This window comes from Topomyia yanbarensis, chromosome 2, assembly GCF_030247195.1.
Source record: "Topomyia yanbarensis strain Yona2022 chromosome 2, ASM3024719v1, whole genome shotgun sequence".
Taxonomy (NCBI): Eukaryota; Metazoa; Arthropoda; class Insecta; order Diptera; family Culicidae; genus Topomyia; species Topomyia yanbarensis.
Genome location: NC_080671.1, coordinates 212,897,655 through 212,917,365, shown reverse-complemented (window position 1 = coordinate 212,917,365; position 19,711 = coordinate 212,897,655). Strand labels below are relative to the sequence as shown.

The window sequence follows — 19,711 nt, the reverse complement described above, 5'->3', positions numbered from 1 at the left end:
GTTGAATCGAAGATTTCCCCACGATTGATGTTTTGCGTTTAAGTCGCCGGCGATGACGATTTTTCCTCTTCTGCGGGTGAGCTTGGCTAATTCTCTTCGAAGCCGGGCTGCAGTTCCGTCGAGTTCCTTAACTTGCCTGGGAAGGTAGACTGCGATGATAATGATTGGTCCGGTAACTGTGTGTAACTCAATTCCGATGGCTTCGACCAGTTTTAAGTTGAAACAAGGTAACGAGAGAAACTTGAGTCCTCTCCGTACTGCAATAGCCACTCCGCCGCCCCTAGAGTTGTTCCGGTCGAGTCTGATCATCGAGTGTGATGGAAAAGAAATGTTGCTAACGGGTTTCAGGTGAGTTTCCGTGAAAATTGCCACATCAATTTTCATCTCTTCCATGAAGGTGTTGGCTTCAAGTTTCTTGCTCAAGAGTGAGCAAGCATTCCAGTTCACGAGGGTGATCTTGTTACAGTCCATACTCGAGCAGAAAGCACCCCAGCGTTTGAACTTGTTCAAATTTCGATCTGCAGTCACGCAGTCTTTTTGCCATCTCAAGAAAAATGGCACTTAGTTGCTCCGGCGAGTAGAGATCATTCGACGGTTGCTGGTTCATGTTGAGAGGCCTGTCCCACTGGTTGCGCGGCGGTTGCGGGGAAGTGGCTGAAAATGCTCTCTTTGAATGTGGGAAGATGTTCGCGTTCGGCAGGCCTGGTGGTGGTAGGCGAGGTGGTAGTGGAGGAAACTGGTCGATGTTGACGAGCGGCGGTTTCGTTGTGCGATTCGGTTGACGTTTGGCCGAGGCCTCCTTCCTGATGCGGATGAATTCTGCCCGGCGTGGGCAAGCTTTGCTGGTAGCAGGGTGGTCACCCTCACAATTTGTACACTTCACTTTCACTTCTGATTCCTCCACCAGGCAGTCACTTGTACTGTGGGACTCTGTGCACTTCATACACCTGCTCTTGATGTGGAAATTTTTGGCTCCGTGCCCGTAATTTAGGCAGTTCATGCACTGCGTAACTTCGCGGTGAACTGGCTTGTATCTCTCCCACTCCACAATGATATGGAAGATAGATTTAATGTTTTTCAGTTCACTAATGGAGATGGACCCTCTCTCCAAGTGAATCAAATATAGTTGATCTCGATATTTCAGGTCCTTATTGTGTCGCTTCATTTTATAAACCACCAGTGGTTTCAGTTTAGCCTCTAATAGCGCCTCCTTTAGTTCTTCTTCCAGCATGTCTGGAAGACCGCGAAGCACCACCTTTAGTGGTTTGTTAGCACTGATGTCGTGAGTAAAATACTCCGCTTTTGTTTGCTTCAGGTAGCACTGCACTGCGTTGTAATGATTCTGCGATGGAACGATGATTTTGTAACCGTCCGTGCAGAGACGGATTGTCGCTTGTAGTCCGCGATTGATGAGCGTGTTCATATCCGACCGCAACGTCGGCGGAAATCCCTTCAAATTGTTTGCTTCAGGTAGCACTGCACTGCGTTGTAATGATTCTGCGATGGAACGATGATTTTGTAACCGTCAGTGCAGAGACGGATTGTTGCTTGTAGTCCGCGATTGATGAGCGTGTTCATATCCGACCGCAACGTCGGCGGAAATCCCTTCAAATAGAACGGAGGCATTTTCTCCTTCTTTTTGATTTTCTCCTCTGCATCGACAGGAAGGCTGGAATATTGTTGTTACCAAGCAACCGGTTGGCGGCTGTCTCCGATCCATTCTGCTTCAGCCGCTTAGCAGCTTTGAGATCCTCCTTGGATCTGTGGCGCGATTTGCTCATCACGCGGGAGCGACGATGCGATTGCGAATGACGCAATAAAACGGGAATGCGTGTAAAACTTGTAACGAGTTTAAAAAAAACGTCCAAACAGCACGAGCGATAGACAACTAATGAATGAACGGAAGTTTAATAATCAACTTGGTTTATGATAAAGATTGCTTGCAATTAAAATAAACTGTAACGGAAAAATAAGGATTTGAACTCACAAATTTGGTGGTACTTTGGTGTCATTATGGCGGCTCAAATTTGAAAAGGGCACAATATTTTTTAAAAGCAGATAGTTTAGGCCAAATTTATTTTCTATAGACTGTCTTTGTTCCATCAGACCTAAACCTAGCTTCACTTCCGCCAGGTTTCGTTGTTCATGACACTCATATGGTGATGGTATAATAGTACCACTATCAAATCAGTGGTACATATATGAAACAAGCACTTTCAGTCAGATTGTTCCCGGGCTGAGATGTTGCATGAGTCGGATTCCATCATGAAAATACATGAATTTCCACGAACGGAATTGATTGCAAAAATTTTGTGTCTCTGAAGCATAAAATAACTTAGATACCCAATCATAGATTGTGCTATCGCTTATGATGGAACATCAAGAACACGTCAGAAAATCTTGATTGACAAGTTTGATGTAAACTGTCGAATACGAATTGCCAATTGTCATAGCTTAATTTAATACACGTAACAAATTATATGAAACTGCCTTGCAGAAACCGGTAAAAAAATAGAAATTTTGGTTAAGTACGACGGGCAAGGTTGTTGGAAACTGTGACCATTAAGCTTTCTGTTTCCCCATGAGTTAGGCGCGGATTTAACTTAATTTCCGGTTAAGATATCGACGATTTATAAGTTTCTCAGAACATTACAAATTCGACGTTCAATAATAGTAAATATAAATGCGGATTCTACTCGGCAGTGATTTGTTTTGCCATATGTAGATATAACTCAATGTGTATGATGCTTCTTCAGATTCGAGTGATTTTACTATTCTTAGATGAGCCTGGGGTCATCTTCGAAATCTTTGGTTGATTCTCCGTATTAGCAAGTTGGATTCGGATCGGGTTTCTCAAATTTTAAATTTTCGGGTTCGGGTCGGGTTCGGGTCAGGTTCGGGTATTCAAATTTTAAAATTCTCGGGTCAGGTCGGGTTCGGGTTTTAAAAAATTTTCATTCTCGGGTACGGGTCGGGTTCGGGTTTTTAAGTTTTAAAATGTTCGGGCTCGGGTCGGGTTCGGGTTTTTCAAATTTCATAATTTCGGGCTCGGGTCGGGTTCGGGTTTTTAAATTTTCATGCTCTCGGGTTCGGGTCGGGTTCGGGTTCGAAAAAATTGAAACCCGACCATCTCTAGTAGATACCCAGTTTTGAAGAAAAACTACTGAAAAACCTCAAGAATTTCACTTTTTACTAAGTTTTAATGGCTCTGCCGCTCTTATAATTCAAAATTTGTACAAACTAACTAACCAAACTTCTCCATTAGGACCTTCAAAAAATAAAAAAAATGCTGAAAAAATCTAAGGTCGTTCAGGAGCACTTCAAGAGGCATTCATTTAAAATTTTACCCATAATCGGTCCATTTTTCAATAAATCTAAATTCGTCACCAGTAGGGAGCATTTTAGCAAATTCACTCCGAAGAAGAAAGTGCTCCTAATACCCTAACCTTTCATTTAAGAAGTGAGCCCGATGACTTTTTTAACATGATGTCATTTTGGGATACCCTAATACATATGTGTAATGAAACATTCAATAATGTGAGTAGTAAAGGTAGTACTATCCACTTGAAAAATAATTACCCACTGGAAACTTGGGAACAAACCTAGCAGTTGAATTTTGCCACACATGTGTCTCGGGCGGACGTTTGCAAGTTTCGAGGTAGGACCGAAATTTCATTTTCATAAACGCGTCGCAAGTGATGTACGTGTAGGTAATGCATATATGGTCGGTGTTAAGTCAGACAGGACCAAGTGACAATATATTGAATTCGAAAAAACGACTTTAAAGTTTGAATCGCAGTATCCTTTACGTTTTAAATGGAAATTAATTTTTGCCATAATTCTCGTTTATTGTTACATATTTCAAATCTGGCAAGAGTTTAATGTAGCTGAAAAAATTCTTTATTCAGTGCTATCATTATCTCATTTTTGATGTTTTGCGACTTAATCCGGTCTGACTTAACACCGACCATATAAAAATAACAGAAATACTTGATAGCTGAATTTAATGCAACCATGCAAAAGATAGTAAAAATTACAGCATTCTAATTACCAGCCTAAGTGTATTCTACTTCACTTCGGTTATGTCTCTGATATTACCTACCCATCTTTTTTTTCTGGAGAACGATATCACAGAACATTTCGCCGGATTCAGAATCATTCGGTTGTTTTCACATCATCAGCTGAAAGTGTCAAATTGCTGCTGCAAATAAAGTACGTCCGTCCGGTTCTTAATTCCGTTGAAATTTTTTAGGTCATCTGCATACGACAATCGTGGCCCTTTCGTTGAAATAGATAGTGAATATGAATGGTCCGAGAAGACTTGCGGAATACCAGACGTTACGGAGAACAGTTTGGAGTATGCATCACCTATGTTTACACTGAGTTGACGGCCACCTAGATAGGATTAGAACTATCGCAGGAGTGATCCACTGAAACCAAGTTTTTCCAATTTAGCGATTGCGATATCGTGATTGATTTTATCGAAAGCTGAAGATAAGTCAGTATATATAACATCAGTTTGTTGATTTGCATCGAACCCTTCGGGCACAAAAGGTTAGAGATAGTAGATTCGTCGACGTCGATTGATTCGGCATGAATCCGTGTTGGTCTTTAGAAATATACTCCTTACAATGAAAAAACTGACTCCACCACAACTATCTCAAAGAGCTTGGAAATGGCACAGAGCGCAGAAATTCCTCGATAATTGTCAATGTTCCTCTTATCACCTTTTTTGTGGACAAGAAAGATTAAGCTGCTTTCCACAATTGAGGAAAAATCGCGGTTGTCAGTGACATTTTGAATAGTTGACAGAGTGGTTCCACCAAACCAGATATACACTTTTTCAAAAACACAGCAGGGACACCATCTGGGAGATGACGATACTTTAAGCTTGCATGCTGTGATACAATATCCGAGTGCTCCACACGAATCTCACTAATTGACCGTTCGAGTTGGGCCACGCCGTTAGCCGCAACGTCAATCTGCTGCGAGGGATGAGTCTCACAGACGAACACACTCGCAAATTTAGAGGCGAACGATTTGCCTATGGCTTGTGAATCATGCCCAACTTCACCATTCAAAACCATAGTAGAAGGCAAGCCGGTTTCTTTCCACTGCTCATTGACGTATCTCCAAAACGATTTAGGACGTAATGCTACTCTTTTCGCAGTTTTTAGCTGACGTAGCTCGGCAGTCTGCTAGGAGGATTGATCACGTCGTTGATTACATTTTGGGACATGACGATCGATAAGGTAGGTCATTGTATAGCAGAACGTTTCAGCGGCGGAGTTCACATCATCCTTGCTTAGCACAGAATCCCAGATAATGCTTTGTAAAATATCCAAAATGCTACTATACGACTATAGTCCGCTTATAATTGTAACACACGGTGGGGGCGTGGCTCGAAAAGTTCATTGGCGGTACGTTCTGTAGTGGAAGATGTAGAGGCGGATGGTGGCGAACATACTTTACTAGCGGGGCAAGGGCGGTGGAAATATGCGGCGATTGATCTCTGGCATTAACGAAGCATAGGTCTAAAATACGGTCGTTCTCGTTCGTGGTGCTGTTGTAGTGTAGCCGTTCTAAAGGCATCCAGAAGAGTAATGCTGCCAGGATGAAAATCCGTTATGAACGGAACGCCACTTTATTGTAGAAAGGTTGAAATCGCCGAGAATCATGATTTCGTCAGTGAGTTGCGCCATCGCTGCAACAGGAGTCAATGATTCAGAATGAGAATCAACTAGTGCAGAGTCGCGAGTTTTTTGGGGGGGGATAAATAAATATATATATATATATATATATATATATATATATATATATATATATATATATATATATATATATATATATAATATATATATATATATATATATATATATATATAATATATATATATATATATATATATATATATATGTATATATATATATATATATATATATATATATATATATATATATATATATATATATATATATATATATATATATATATATATATATATATATATATATATATATATATATATATATATATATATATATATATATATATATATATATATATATATATATATATATATATATATATATATATATATATATATATATATATATATATATATATATATATATATATATGATTTGTGACTGTTGAGAGGGCTACGATCACATCTGAGAACCTCATAGAGCAAATCACCTGACTGGAAAGAGTCTGCTCATTTAGCCATGTTTCTGTCAATGCGATAATGTCGTAACAGCAGTCCGAGGTAGCTAGGCGATAGGAATTTGCACAGGAATTCATGACACCCACATTTTGATAGTATAAGTGATTAAGCGATGAATTTAGGCACAGAAGGCTGACCGGCACTCCTTAATTCATTCGTCTGGATGGCAGGCCGGGGCGACTCAAATGACCGCTAACATCAGAAGGCGCGGGTGAACTGCAGGAATTGGTAGCACCCGTGATGGACGTAGGAAGGCTCCTCAGGAGGTCTCCAGTTGACGGCTGACAGCGATGACTTATTGACAGTCGGAAGCATTTGATCAAAGAGGGCTATTTGGAAGTTCATTCCCAGACACAAGGCCGGGACGACTGAAGATACTGCTGACTGCAAGAGGCACGACTGTGCTGGGAGGATTGCGGAATTCCATATTGCTTTCTACGGTGCGTCCCGGTCGCCGTTGATCAACAGGCGAACTGTCGGTGCGTGGTCTAAAATAACTGCTATTTGCGATGGATTTATCCCAGTCGGGTGTTTTCCGAAACCCCTGCCTCTCGTCATTAGTACGTTCTTGCCGTAAGTCGAAGAACTCGCGGAAATACATCCCATCCGGCCAGTTTTCGTCATTGAGGGCCAGTTCACGAAGTCGAGGGTCAACACCAATTAAGCCCGCTCAAATTTGCGTCTTTTTTCATTAACTTCTTCACTTCGACCGGATCGTCCGTTGAAAAGGAATTCCTTAACCATAGCACCAATCTCATCTTCGGAAACGGTGGTAGCAATTCGCGACAAGTAAATCCAGCATTTACTAGTAACGGGTTCAACAGTGATTGTGGGTACCTTTGCTACATCACCCTTCTTCTTGCCACACGTGAGACTGGGGACATCGGATTTAGAAAGCAATTTATCATCCTTTGTCTCGCGAGCACATTTGGCTCCAAACGGAACGCTCGCTCAATGCTGTAAAAGCTGCATTCACTGCGGAGGATTTCATCAAATCCACACAGCTGTCGCAAAGCCAGAATATATTCGCTGAGTCGTTAATCAGATCCAATTTCGATAGATGCACGATTCTGTCGCAGAATCCTTGCCATTGCGAGAATCGCCAACAGGTAGGCAACAGTAGCTACTTCGCGATTAAGCATTTCCGATATGCTTCCACGGTTTCACACAAGGATTCTATCACTACCGACGACACTTTGGGGGAACAAAATGTTTGTCAATTATCACCGCACGACCAAGAATCACAAATTTTGAGTCAATTGATCAATAACTGCAACTTAGGCGGGGGCTCAAACTCTATTCCAATTGAAACAGCACTGAATATACACAGAAAAACGATCCAAAATACGAGAACGAAAATAAACAAACTGATTCACAACACTGTTACCAGAAAAAATTGGTGTTACCAATGTATTACTAATCAGAAATATTTTTTTTTCCATTTCAATTTCTGCCCCATTTGTGGTATTTTCCAACCCCCGAGTTTTCAACTTTCACTCTTCCAAAGAATTGCACTTTTTCACAGTTATCAAAATTGCAATTTATACCGTTTCTAGACCATTCTTTCAACTTTGATATTTTTCAAATCGGTTGAGAATTCACAAAGTTATAATAAATTTTGTGAAAAAAGTCAAAACCGCGATTTTTTCACTTTTTCTTTGTTTAAGCCGATTCGTTCCATACTTTCACCTACACAGCTGCTTCCGCAATTAAAAAAAATTAAAAAAATATATTATACATTTCTTTTGTTTCTATTTTTACCTACGAAAATTGCAATCAAACGCGTGGGGGCACGTTTGTACCCCAGTGCATCGTTCTAAGGCAAAAAAGTGAGTGTTACGTTCTGGTGTTAAGAATCGACCTAGTCAATTAGATCCATTGGTTAGTTTACGAGCGGCAGGTTTGTCCACTTTTCTTACCCTTGGTCATATAAAATACAATAAGGTACATTATTTCCCCTTATGTATTCCCACACTTCAGAACAAGTCCAATCAATTAATGGGTTTATCCGTATTATACTTGGCCAACCCGGGTCAGTTTCCTGTAAAAATACAAATAAATTTATACACATGTTTGAACCAGCCCGGGGACAACTTGACAGCTCCCATATATTGAACTCATAAGCAAATTTTGTGGTGATTTGGTAATGTCATGGCGGCTCGAATGGAACAAAATTTAAAAAAAGGCGCATCTCATCTATTATTTTCTTTAGCTGTAAAAAATTAACAATTTAAGCATTTCTATCGCCAAATTTATTTTGCTGTTCAAATTAAAAACTGTCCATACCTTAACAGAAACATAGATTCCATTTTGGATCTAAAAAATCCAAGAAAAATAAATCGATTTTCAGAAATACAAGAAGATGGCTTTCAAAATCGAGCCACTTCCACTTATATTGAAATTTCCGAAAATCTTCGAGATCGAACCAACATGCAATCCTCCGGTGGACGCCGTTAAATTAGTTTTCTGTCGGGCTAGAGCTGAGCAATATGCGAAATGAATTCTGAAGGAATTCGTACCAAAATTATCGCAAAATCTTTTGGACAGAATTATTGCAAAAGTCGAATAAAACTCTGGCAAGAGTCGAACATAATTGTATATGGGGCCGTACACAAATGACGTAGCTTTTTTCGGCGACTTTTGACCCCTCCCTCCGCCCTCGTAGCATTTGGTCACAAAATTTTAACCTTCCCCTCGTAAATAACGTAGCATTTACCTACCCCCTCCCCCTCGTCCCATGCAAAGCGCCCGAGTGATGAAAAAAAAAAATTACATGTTTTTCAATTATTTTAAATACATGTCCTTTCAAAATGTTATCAACATTTTCATTATAACAGCAAATTTCGTGCAAAATAAGCCCATTTCATCACAAATGTAGTGTTGATTGTTTTGTTTGGAATTTTATATGTCAAGGGGAGCATAAAGAGAAGTTCTCTCAGTTCACTATCCTGCAGCTGCCAATGATTCTAAGAAGCATACGTTCATCTAAATTACTAAATTTTGTTTGGTTGAATCTGAAGTGAAAATTTAATTCAGCTTCCAAACTAAGTCTAATAGCAACATTAACTAACTAATTTAGCAAGTTAAATCCGCATACCAAACCTTTTCGTATTTTTGTGAACTTGTAATTCCGCGAATCGTAAAACCGCATCAAAAGTAACTTGTTTGAATTTAAATTTATTTCTCTTGGGAATAATGGAGGATCATTAAATTGTTTTCTCTAAACAATGGGTTTTAAACTTAATGCTACGTCGCATAACTTCTGGCCCTACCCTCCCCCTCGTCACACTTTGTCACAAATTTGGTATACCCTCCCTACCCCCCCCCCCCCCCAAAAATGCTACGTTATTTATGCATGGCCCCTATTCCTGGCAGCATTCTAAAACCGGGCACTACCGGTTTGCTGCCAGAATTCTGGTAAAAGCGCACAAATTCTATCCAAAACCAATTTTGCTAACTGTGTAGAAAATCCTACATATTTCGTTTATATTCCCAAACAAAATTCTAGAATTCTTGACGTTCTTAATTAATTTGAAACAAGATGTCATATGTTCACGAATTGTTAGGCTTGGTGATTTACTTTCATTGGCCAAAATGATTTTCATTCATATTTCTCGGGCAAAAAGCACAAATGATTTACCGATTACACACTTCACACAACAATAAAACAAAAAAAACAACGACTTCCAGTTACATTTATAATAAGATTTATGTACCTTGCTGACAGTTTTCAGTTAGGGATAAATTTATTCTCTAATAATTGTTTTCTTTATCCACATTTTGGAATACGCTTTTTCTAAATTTTGTTCTTGCTGCATTGACGGCGTTCATAACACACGTAACGAAACACGCTTTTCTCTTGAAACTATTTCGTTTCGTTGTTCGTGGTACTCGTACGGAGAAGGCATACTAGCGCCACCATCAAATTAGTGGTACATATACGAAACAAGCACTATCTGTCAAGTTGTCCCCGGGCTGGTTTGAACAAAGCGGTAAAACAGTTGTATTACCTGCATCGGTTTCAGATGTTCACAGTGTGGGTCAGTTCGCCTTGCACCCATCAAACAAGCTTTTATGCTGAGACTTTCCTGGCATATTTGTTTTAGAACCGATTTAATTCCACCTCTCATGATTTGAATGTCAATGTTGTAATAATTCTTGCATTGCTCTACGAATACCTCTAGTTCTTCAAACGGATCGGCTGGTTGTACGTATATACATCGGATGTCAAAGTTGTGCTTCGAATAACTGGGCAGTAATCTTACTACAATATCTAGCAATACAGTGCAGTCTTTGCCTCCGTTAAAAGAAAGAAATATTTCATCCTGCTTATAAATCGTAAACGCCTGTTTCAGCAGCTGAAAATATAATCTAATAAGCCTGAGAATTTTTGGAAAAATAACAACTTATTTCAAATAATTTAACAACTTATTTCAAATACACCACCTTCGTTCAACTAACGAATTATGACACATTCTTTCGTGACGTTACAACGATTTGACGAATGTTCATTCCATAAATATGTTATAACTTTATCAAATGAACGCCTACATCAAATCTTATTACATATTCAGAAAGTAGACAAAATTTCACGAAAGATTCAATCGACATAAACTGAATAAACTGCAAGAGGGTTGTTTTATGACTTATAATGTAACGTGACGTTACAACGCGTCACAAATTAGCACCTTCATTAAAAGTCAAAATGTCTGCTCTATAAGATTGTTTATCAAGAACCAATCTTCTATGAAGTATTTCTAAATAACTTACGAACAATTAGGTGTCATTAAATATGAAGTTTATTGTTCTGTTTCTTTTTAAGCATCTTTTACTTTCGTCACGTTACAACGCTCCTTTCTCAGGAAAAGTGATCCCTCATTGCGTTGTAACGTCACGAAAATCTTCAACTTTTCTATAACTCTGTATTTTTTGTGTGCTATTGTTTTGAGTGAAATTTTAAATATTTATTACATATAGCCATGTTAATGATATTTTACTCGAATAAACATATGGGGTTGTCCCAAAATCACGATACAGTTTATTTTTTAAATTGTGGTAGTTACACTAAATTGTGGTAGATACACTGAAGTTTTTTTATGCGGGGGATACGTACCGCATAAAAAAACCGCATAACTTTGAAAATTCGCATAAAAAACCGCATAGCTTTGAAAATCCGCATAAAAAAAGCATAACTTTGAAAATCCGCATAAAAAATCGCATAACTTTGAAAATCCGCATAAAAAACCGCATAACTTTGAAAATCCGCATAAAATAAAACCGCATAACTTTGAAAATCCGCATAAAAAACTGCATAATTTTGAAAATCCGCTTAAAAAAACACATAAGAAAAAAAATTAATTATTTTTCAATATTAAGAGCCATAGTGCTCAAGGAAGAGCAAGGATTTGAAGTAAGAAAGTTTAGAGAAAAGCGTGGAGTAGGGTCATATGAGCAAGCTTAGAGTTTCCCGGCTACATAACTCTTTTTCTTCTGCAACGCAGGAGTCAGGATCTTTTGGCAGTTAATGCGAATAACCTGAGTCTGCGGCATGTCCAGACAAGCGTAAAGTCACTTAATGACTTATGCTGTCGGAACCGTGAATCCCCGGAATCGCAAGACTGACCTCGGCACCTAACCGACCAGCATCGAGATAACGATTTCGAGAGAAATTTCAACGTCGGGAAATTTCTCCGTCGGAGTAGACTAGGCCCACCACCGGGGACTAGTTCGAATAGATCGAATTAGCTTCGGCAGATGCTCGTCGGGGCGCCTGTCAACTGGAAGTCACCCTCCACCCAGAATCGCAGGACCGACCTCGGCATCTGCCCGGGTAGTATCGGTTTCGGAAGATCTTCCACTGCCGGGGAACTCTTCGTCGGAGTAGGAAAGATCCACCGTCGGGGACTATTCCGAGTAGTCCGTAGCGAATCGCCGGCTTGAATCATCGGGCCGCCAGTGAACCGGATGCAATCTTCCACCGGGAATCGTTGGACTGACCTCGACATTCTGCCGGACTACATCTAAGGAAGAATAACGTGACCGTCAACGGTTGCAGGAGACATTCTTTCGTCGGGGAACTCTCCGCCGAGGTAGGCTAGCTCCACCGTCGGGAACTACGCCGAGTAGCACCGAACGCGACAGACCCTGGTCGTTGGGGTTCCAGTGAACCGGAAGCCACCCTCCAGTCATTTTCTGTTTTTATTTTCACTGCATCAAGAAGGCTTCTCATATCCTTAACCCAAAGACTAGTAATTTATAACCTAAAATAAAAATATTTACATTTTATGTCTTTTATTTAAGCATGTGCATTAGAGTGACAGGAAAAAAAATTACCCCTATCGGCCCACCCCTGAGTCGATTCCTAGTCCCACCAGGAGTAGTTGTTCCAAATTTGAAGTAAATCGGACAAGTCTAGCTACCGGACCAACGTGCCTGAAGTTTGTATGGGATTTTTCGACAATTTACATGGAGAAACCCCATTAACTCGCATTTTCGCCGCTAGATGGCACTGTATGCATCGTACCATCACTGTAAGTGAAAATAAGAAAGATAATTTAATTGCCTGCAACTTTTTAGAAGACTGCTAGTAAATCCGGCTTTGCTAAAAGAAGTTGTTAAACTTTTAACGAAGTGATGTCTGAGTCAGTTTTGCATGGGGCGTAGCAGTGCTAGGTTGTGTATCAGTACTTGATTCGCACGAACTAAACATTTTTGTGAAATAATGGTTAGGTTAAGGTCATTAGTATGTACAGAAGATTTATAGTAAATAATGCGAGCCATATTTTGGTTAGAAATTTTTAGTTCCACATTTTACCGCATAGAGGGCGCCAACACTAACTTTTAACCGGAAAGAGATAGAGATTAGGTGTCTTCCACAAAGTTGTAGAACAAGCATTTTTAAATAATTATTCCGAACATCTCGATATTCTATCTCACTTCTATAAAAAGTTAGTGTTGGCGCCCTCTATGCGGTCAGGTGTAACAGGTGTAACTAAAATTTTCCAACCAAAACATAGCTCGTATTATGTACTACACTTCTTCTGAACATTCTATTCAGCTAAATCTAGCCATTAACTCACAAAAATGTATAGTTGGTGGGAATCGAGTACCGATACACAACCATGCACTGCTAGGCCCTATGCAAAACTGACTCAAACAACACTTCGGTAAAAGTTTAATAACTTCTTTAACAAAACCGGATTCACTAGCAGTCTTCGACAAAGTTGTAGGCAATTAAATTATCTTTCTTATTTTCACTTACTATGATGCATATAATGCCACCTAGAGGCGAAAATGCGAGTTAGTGGGGTTTTTCCTTGTAAATTGTCAAAAAATCCCATACAAACTTCAGCCACGTTGGTCCGGTAGTTAGACTTGTCCGATTTGCTTCAAATTTGGAGCAAGTAGTCCTAGTGGGACTAGGAATCGACTCAGGGGTGGGCCGACGGAGTTTTCAAAAATTCATCAATTTTCTGAGCACTCTAATGTGCATTCACGAGGATCGATAAAAGTCGCTTCAGGTGAAGCCCTATAAATTAAAAGGAAGCTGCATAAAAAGAATCGCATAACTTTGAAAATTCGCATAAAAAACCGCATAACTTTGAAAATCCGCATTAAAAAAAACCGCATAACTTTGAAAATCCGCACAAAAAAACCGCAAAAATTTGAAAATACGCATAAAAAACCGCATAACTTTGAAAATCCGCATTAAAAAAACCGCATAACTTTGAAAATCCGCACAAAAAACCGCATAACTTTGAAAATCCGCATAAAAAACCGCATAACTTTGAAAATCAGCATAAAAAAGTCGCATAAAAAACCGCATAAAAAGACTTCAGTGTATTTCACAAAAGAAAATAAACTGGCAGTATTGCTTTGTTTAATTTGGAATCAGGTTCCCGATCCGAGTTTATAGTATGATATTTGTATTGTTAGGCTTAAACAAGTGGATTTATATGAGGAAGCGAGCACAATTTAAGCGCCAGACAATCGATAGGGCTCGGTACACTAAAGTATTGTATATGTTATAGTTACTTTTTGCTTGAAGAGACGACCGGATGAAGATGTCGAGGAGCCAGCGTCGAGGAGAATACAGCGGGGGTGAACTTTAACCCTCCAGCACTCGCGCCGTTGTATTTTGTGCAACACCTTCCGAAACTCTAGCGAAATCTTCTTCCAGCACCAGCGGTTGCTCATTCGGGGAGCCATTCGCGCGAGTGCCGGAGGGTTAATAAAATATAATGTGACGTTGTACAATCGTTTATTAAAAATACCTCGCCCAGTGCATTCGAGTTTTGTAGATCGAATCTTATATAAAAATTTGTTTATTTTCTGAATCTATAATTAGGTTTGAAGAAAGATTTCATTTGAAAAAGTTATAACAGATTTATAGAATGAAGGTCAAATCATTGTAACGTCGCGTGTGTTGATGGTGTATAACCCCTTAAGCACTTGAGGGTATACATTCTGAATTTATAAATATCACGCTAGTATAATTTCCTGTTTATGAAACAACTTGAAAGCGTTTTAATAAACCATTCGAAGTAAGCTTTAACACTATATCTGAAAAATCATGCAAGCGGGTCAAGTGTTTAGCTCCCATATTTTTTGTTGGGAAAATCGTATTTAAGTACTTCTTCGCGTATTATGGATGGTATTCGTCAAGATAGTGTCGTTATGTGTGCTTGTTGTCAGGCTTTGTACCGGTATCTCCACGGCGGATAAAAGCCTACAAGCAGTGATTAAGCAGAATATGGTTCCGCTTTTCGAAGCTCTGCGGATATTCTTCAAGGGAGGATCTGTACATCAAAAACTCCGAATGACTTGGATGCCCTTCAAAAAACTCGAACCATCCAGAAGCATTCGGGACATGGGTGTTGTCTTCTGTAGGTCCAGAGCTGGTACACAGGTGCGGCCACAGACTGGATTTTGGTGTATTGTGTCCCGTTGTTGTGGTGCATTTTACCCCCGCCCAGGTGCGTTTTGCCCTGCCCATTTTTCAAAAAGCAATTTATAATGATTTTGAAAAATTCAATAATCTTCATGTTCCTGAATATTTTGCAAAGCGATTGTGATTTCAGTGTGAAATGTTGGCTAAATGATATCATTAATTAAATTCTCCCATTTGATGGTCTACAGCTAAGTTATGATAATATTTTCTTAGGGGTGTATTTTACCCCCTCTACCCTTACATACGCTTGCATTACATTCACATAAATCACTTGCGACGCGTTTGTGTAAATGGAATCTTGGTCATACCTCGAAAATTTCAAACGTGCACCCGAGGCACATGTGCGGATAAATTCACATGTTAGGTTTGTTCCAAAGTTTCAAGTGGCTAATTACCAATTCGATTATCTTCAAGTGGATAGTACCACCTTTACTACCCACATTACCCACCGGCCCTGATTATTGAATATTTCATTACACATATGTTTAGCGAGATCAAAATGAATCCGTCTTGCTGAATATTTTTAGAAATAGGACACTTTAAAGTATGGCATGTACAAAATAAAGTAAATTAAGGGCTAAATCGGATAACAAATAGTTTTCGGACTTACTGTAAATTGAACTCACTCTACAGTTAAGAGCCAGCAGAAGGGCATTTGCGCGTGGAATGTCAACATTAGAGAGTTAAGGCGAATACCCTATACATAATATGTTCAAACCTTCACCAAGCAGGTTTCTTGGCGTGGAGTTTTCGCAATAACCCTGCAATTGCCACGTATGATAATAAACTACAACGAATGTAGTGCCAGGACATTACTGTTAATGGACCATATCACTAGGTGAACTGCGAAATAAGTAAAATCATTTAGCTGAACATAAAATAAACCGGTCTTAATGTTGATGTACAAAACCCGTCATACATGCAGCAGTTATACAATTAAACTGTGTTTATAGCAGCATATACATAGAGGGAAAATATACTTTTGCATATAATATATTTAAAATAATCCATAAAGAATTGTAAAACGATCCATAAAAAAGTTGTCCATGTTCCATAAAACAACACTGAAAATCCATAAAACAGTGTGAATGATCCATAAAAAGGGCGTTTGATCCATATATTATGTAAAATTGAACCATAAAATTGTAGCAAAAGAGCACTAAAATAGTAATAAAAGAGCAATTAAAATCAACCAATGTCTCATAAAAATACTGGAAAGGTTCCATAAAATGATACATTTTGCGCCATAAATTAACTGACATTGATCCATAGAATATTAACAATGTACATTAAAACACGTCGATATGTTCCATAATATCGACAAAAATGTTCCACGGTATTACAAAATGGAGCAATAAAATTTAGAAAAAGTTCCATAAATTTGATGAAAATGTTTGCTAAATAATTTTTCTTGGTCCATAGAAGATGAAAAAATGAACATTAGAAATGCTATGTATTAATTCATATATCGAACGTTAAATTATGGTTTATGGATATTTACAAAAAGATCGATAAGAAGAGAAAATGTAAAACGATCCATAAATATGTGCAATATAGTATTGAGGTATATTTAACAAGGTAAAACAATTTATTCTTAAGCTGTTATATCATAAGTAATGTTGGAAGCGAGATAAGCACCATTTTGTGATGTAAGAGTGGTAGAGTGGTGTTATAATTAGGCTAGGGTGGTATTCAAATTAGTTTTTAAGCACGATAATTTTTTTAACCATTTATATTTTATAAAGAAGTCCCCCGTGCAAGCTCGAATACTTATTTAAAGCAGCAAGCTTAGTCTTTTTCAACATGAATATTTCATACTACAATAACGTACGAATGTATCTTGGTGAAACTTTTTATTCAAAATCTTAACCGCTGTTGTTCTATATTAGTGCGCAATTGGTACCCAACCAATTAATTTCAAAACCAATTCCAACCAAAACACCTGCCAATGAAATGGAATTTATTCAAGTCTCATAAACCGTGAATATAACTGTTCACATATCCGGCTCAAAATTTATACGAAAATTTCATAGCGTCAGTCCGAGGCAATGTTAAGCCAGTTTCATTAATTTTTCAAAGTATAGCATGAAAACTGGTATTAATATAACATGAACATTAATAAATTGTATATATAAAGGCTCTAAATTAATTTTGAAACCATCTGAGAGACTTTGTGGATTAAATATGAGTAACCCATACCTGTGAAACGTTTGTACCTGAATACACCTGTTATTCGACACGCTTGATCTACTAAAAATGCAATCAGATTAAGACCAACTCCAGAATAACCGTATACTAGGAAGACTTCAAATGTGCTTGAATAGTTTATAGACAACCTATATGATGTATTTTGAAGTGCCGTGTAACACTAAAAAAAAAAATACCAAAGAAGCGGGAAACCGGAATTACCGGGACCAGTCGTTAAGTGCAACACTGTATCCAAATGTCTTCAAATATGATTGTATTTTTCACAGATCACAGAGTTTGATGTGTCGCATGACAGAAATAATTACTAGAATTGATTGGTCCGAACTTCCATATTCCAGAAATGTCAATGAAGTGTCCCTATTTGACATTGAATTTGCATTGTCCATAAATTATAGGGTTGATATTATTTGATATGTCGCATGACAGAAATGTTTAACAGAAACGTTTCATCCCGGATGACTTTACATGTGATAGCATTGTTCGTAGAAAACCGAGCTGGTGCACTTTGATGTGCCGCGTGACAGGAATATTCACTTAAAAATTCGTCCGTTGAAAAGGAATCTGGAATCACCGAATGTGTTGTAAAATTTCTCCGTGTTTCCGGATGACTTTACATGTCTGCAGATCATCGTTAATGGCACATATTTTCAAGTAGCACAAACATGGGTAGCGCATTCCGAATTCACTAGGACTTCCAGCCCACAACCGCTTCCACGTTGCCTGAAAAGGCCTACATGATACCAAAATAAAGTTATAGTGTTCAAATGTAGGATAAAATACACAATACATTTTATAATAATGCCTGACTTGCAGCTAAGCTTTGCAATTTTTTGACATTAAAAATGTCTTACTCCACTATCTGGGGCTAGGTGTCATTCTAAAATCTAAACTATCTCCCATGTAACGAAACTATGTAAGGTTTGCACGCTTATAACTCCGATATTACTAGATGGATTTTAATCATTCATACACCAACCGATTCAGAAACACCTAACTTAAATATTGGCAATAATTTAATATCTCCCAAATAAAAGTAGACTTTTGGAAATTGGTAAAATTAAAAAGTTCACAAAAAACGGGAAAAATACCATTCGTGGGGCAGATTTCTCAGACACAGCCGTCAAAAGAGGGCAGCTTAGTTGCTCAATGAAACACGAAAAGTCATAAATAGAAGCAACGCATGTCCGTTTAAATCAGTTGTTGCTCTTATCCCACACGAGCAACGTCGTCTCCGGGCGATGCAATAAGCGCTATCGATTTTCGGTAACGTTGGCATTTGCACACACTCGCACCTAAGTGACTAAACCATATACGGTTAGTTTATAAATAGAGGTGACGCGTACCCGTTTAAATCAGTTTTTGTTCTTATGTCGAACGGGTAAGATCATGGCTGCAGCGTCTGGGCACTACAATAAGCGGTAGACGCTATGCATTTTCGGCAGCGGTGGCCGACTGGCCGTGTGCGGATTTGTCGGGTACCAGCATGGTGTCACAGAATGATTTGCAAAGTGGGTGGGCGGGGTGGTTTGGATTTAATTCAATACGGTGTGTGCTGCTTAAGAGTGTTTCGTTTGAAAAAAATATATTTATTTTTATGCATGCGTGTGCGTTGTAACTTGTTAATCCATGTTTACGGCGCTTTGTAGCTGCGTAGGGTAAAGAGCCAATTGGTTTTCATGTTTCATATTTCGGTTATATGTTTTTTATCAGTAAGGCATCTGACAACGTGCTTCTGTAGTTATTGCACTGTTCAGCAGCGTAGTATTTTATATAGGAGAGTACACTCAGGTTTTTTACGCGGATTTTGAAATTTACGCGGTTTTCATTAACGCGTTTTTTTTAATTTACGCGGTTTTCATTTACACGGCCTGTATCCCCTGCGTGAAAAATCTGAGTGTAATTGCATCGGAAACAATCACATTCCCAGCAGATCTTTTTGTTTTCTAATTTTAAACACTTTTGTTTCGTACTGCACACAACGGAAAATTTTAAAACAGAACTTACCGTCCCAGCAGCAGTTGAAGCGGGTGTTCTTTTTCGATTCAAATTCAAGCCATGTCTTAAGCGTTACTGGACTTAAAATTGTTTTCCCAGTTTAACCAGTCAGAATATCTGTCCTACCCTATGTATTTAAAACACAGTTCTAATTGCGTTTTAAGGTATACAACAAATACGGTTGGGTATACTAATTTAAATTTTAAAATAAATCTGTTTTAAATTATGAAACAAACCGCTGTACTGAAGATATAATTATGTCGGTCCTATTACCACATAAAACACCTATATAACATAAAACGCTGCAGAATTGGTTTAATAATACAATGTTT

The 19,711-nt window shown here is 38.5% G+C and overlaps 1 protein-coding gene across 9 annotated transcripts in view; it reads right to left on the bottom strand.

Annotated features, from left to right (window-relative positions):
- The window catches only part of LOC131682856 (FAD synthase-like), a 350,246-nt gene that overhangs the window by 284,097 nt on the left and 46,438 nt on the right, over window positions 1-19,711 (bottom strand). For 5 of the 9 annotated variants that reach the window (XR_009304190.1, XR_009304191.1, XR_009304192.1 and 2 more), the window contains exons 1-3: window positions 10,673-10,720; window positions 10,237-10,606; window positions 8,146-8,267 (exon numbers count right to left, since the gene is read on the bottom strand). The exons of 3 other annotated variants lie outside the window; for them this stretch is intronic. Coding sequence is in view for 1 of the 6 variants with exons in the window: in XM_058964627.1 (XP_058820610.1) it covers window positions 8,146-8,267; window positions 10,237-10,606; window positions 10,673-10,701 (521 nt within the window). In the remaining 5 variants the exon portion in view is untranslated. Of the gene's footprint in view, window positions 1-8,145; window positions 8,268-10,236; window positions 10,607-10,672; window positions 10,721-19,711 lie in introns of those variants that run through there. One more of the 9 variants, XR_009304194.1, reaches the window with a different exon arrangement.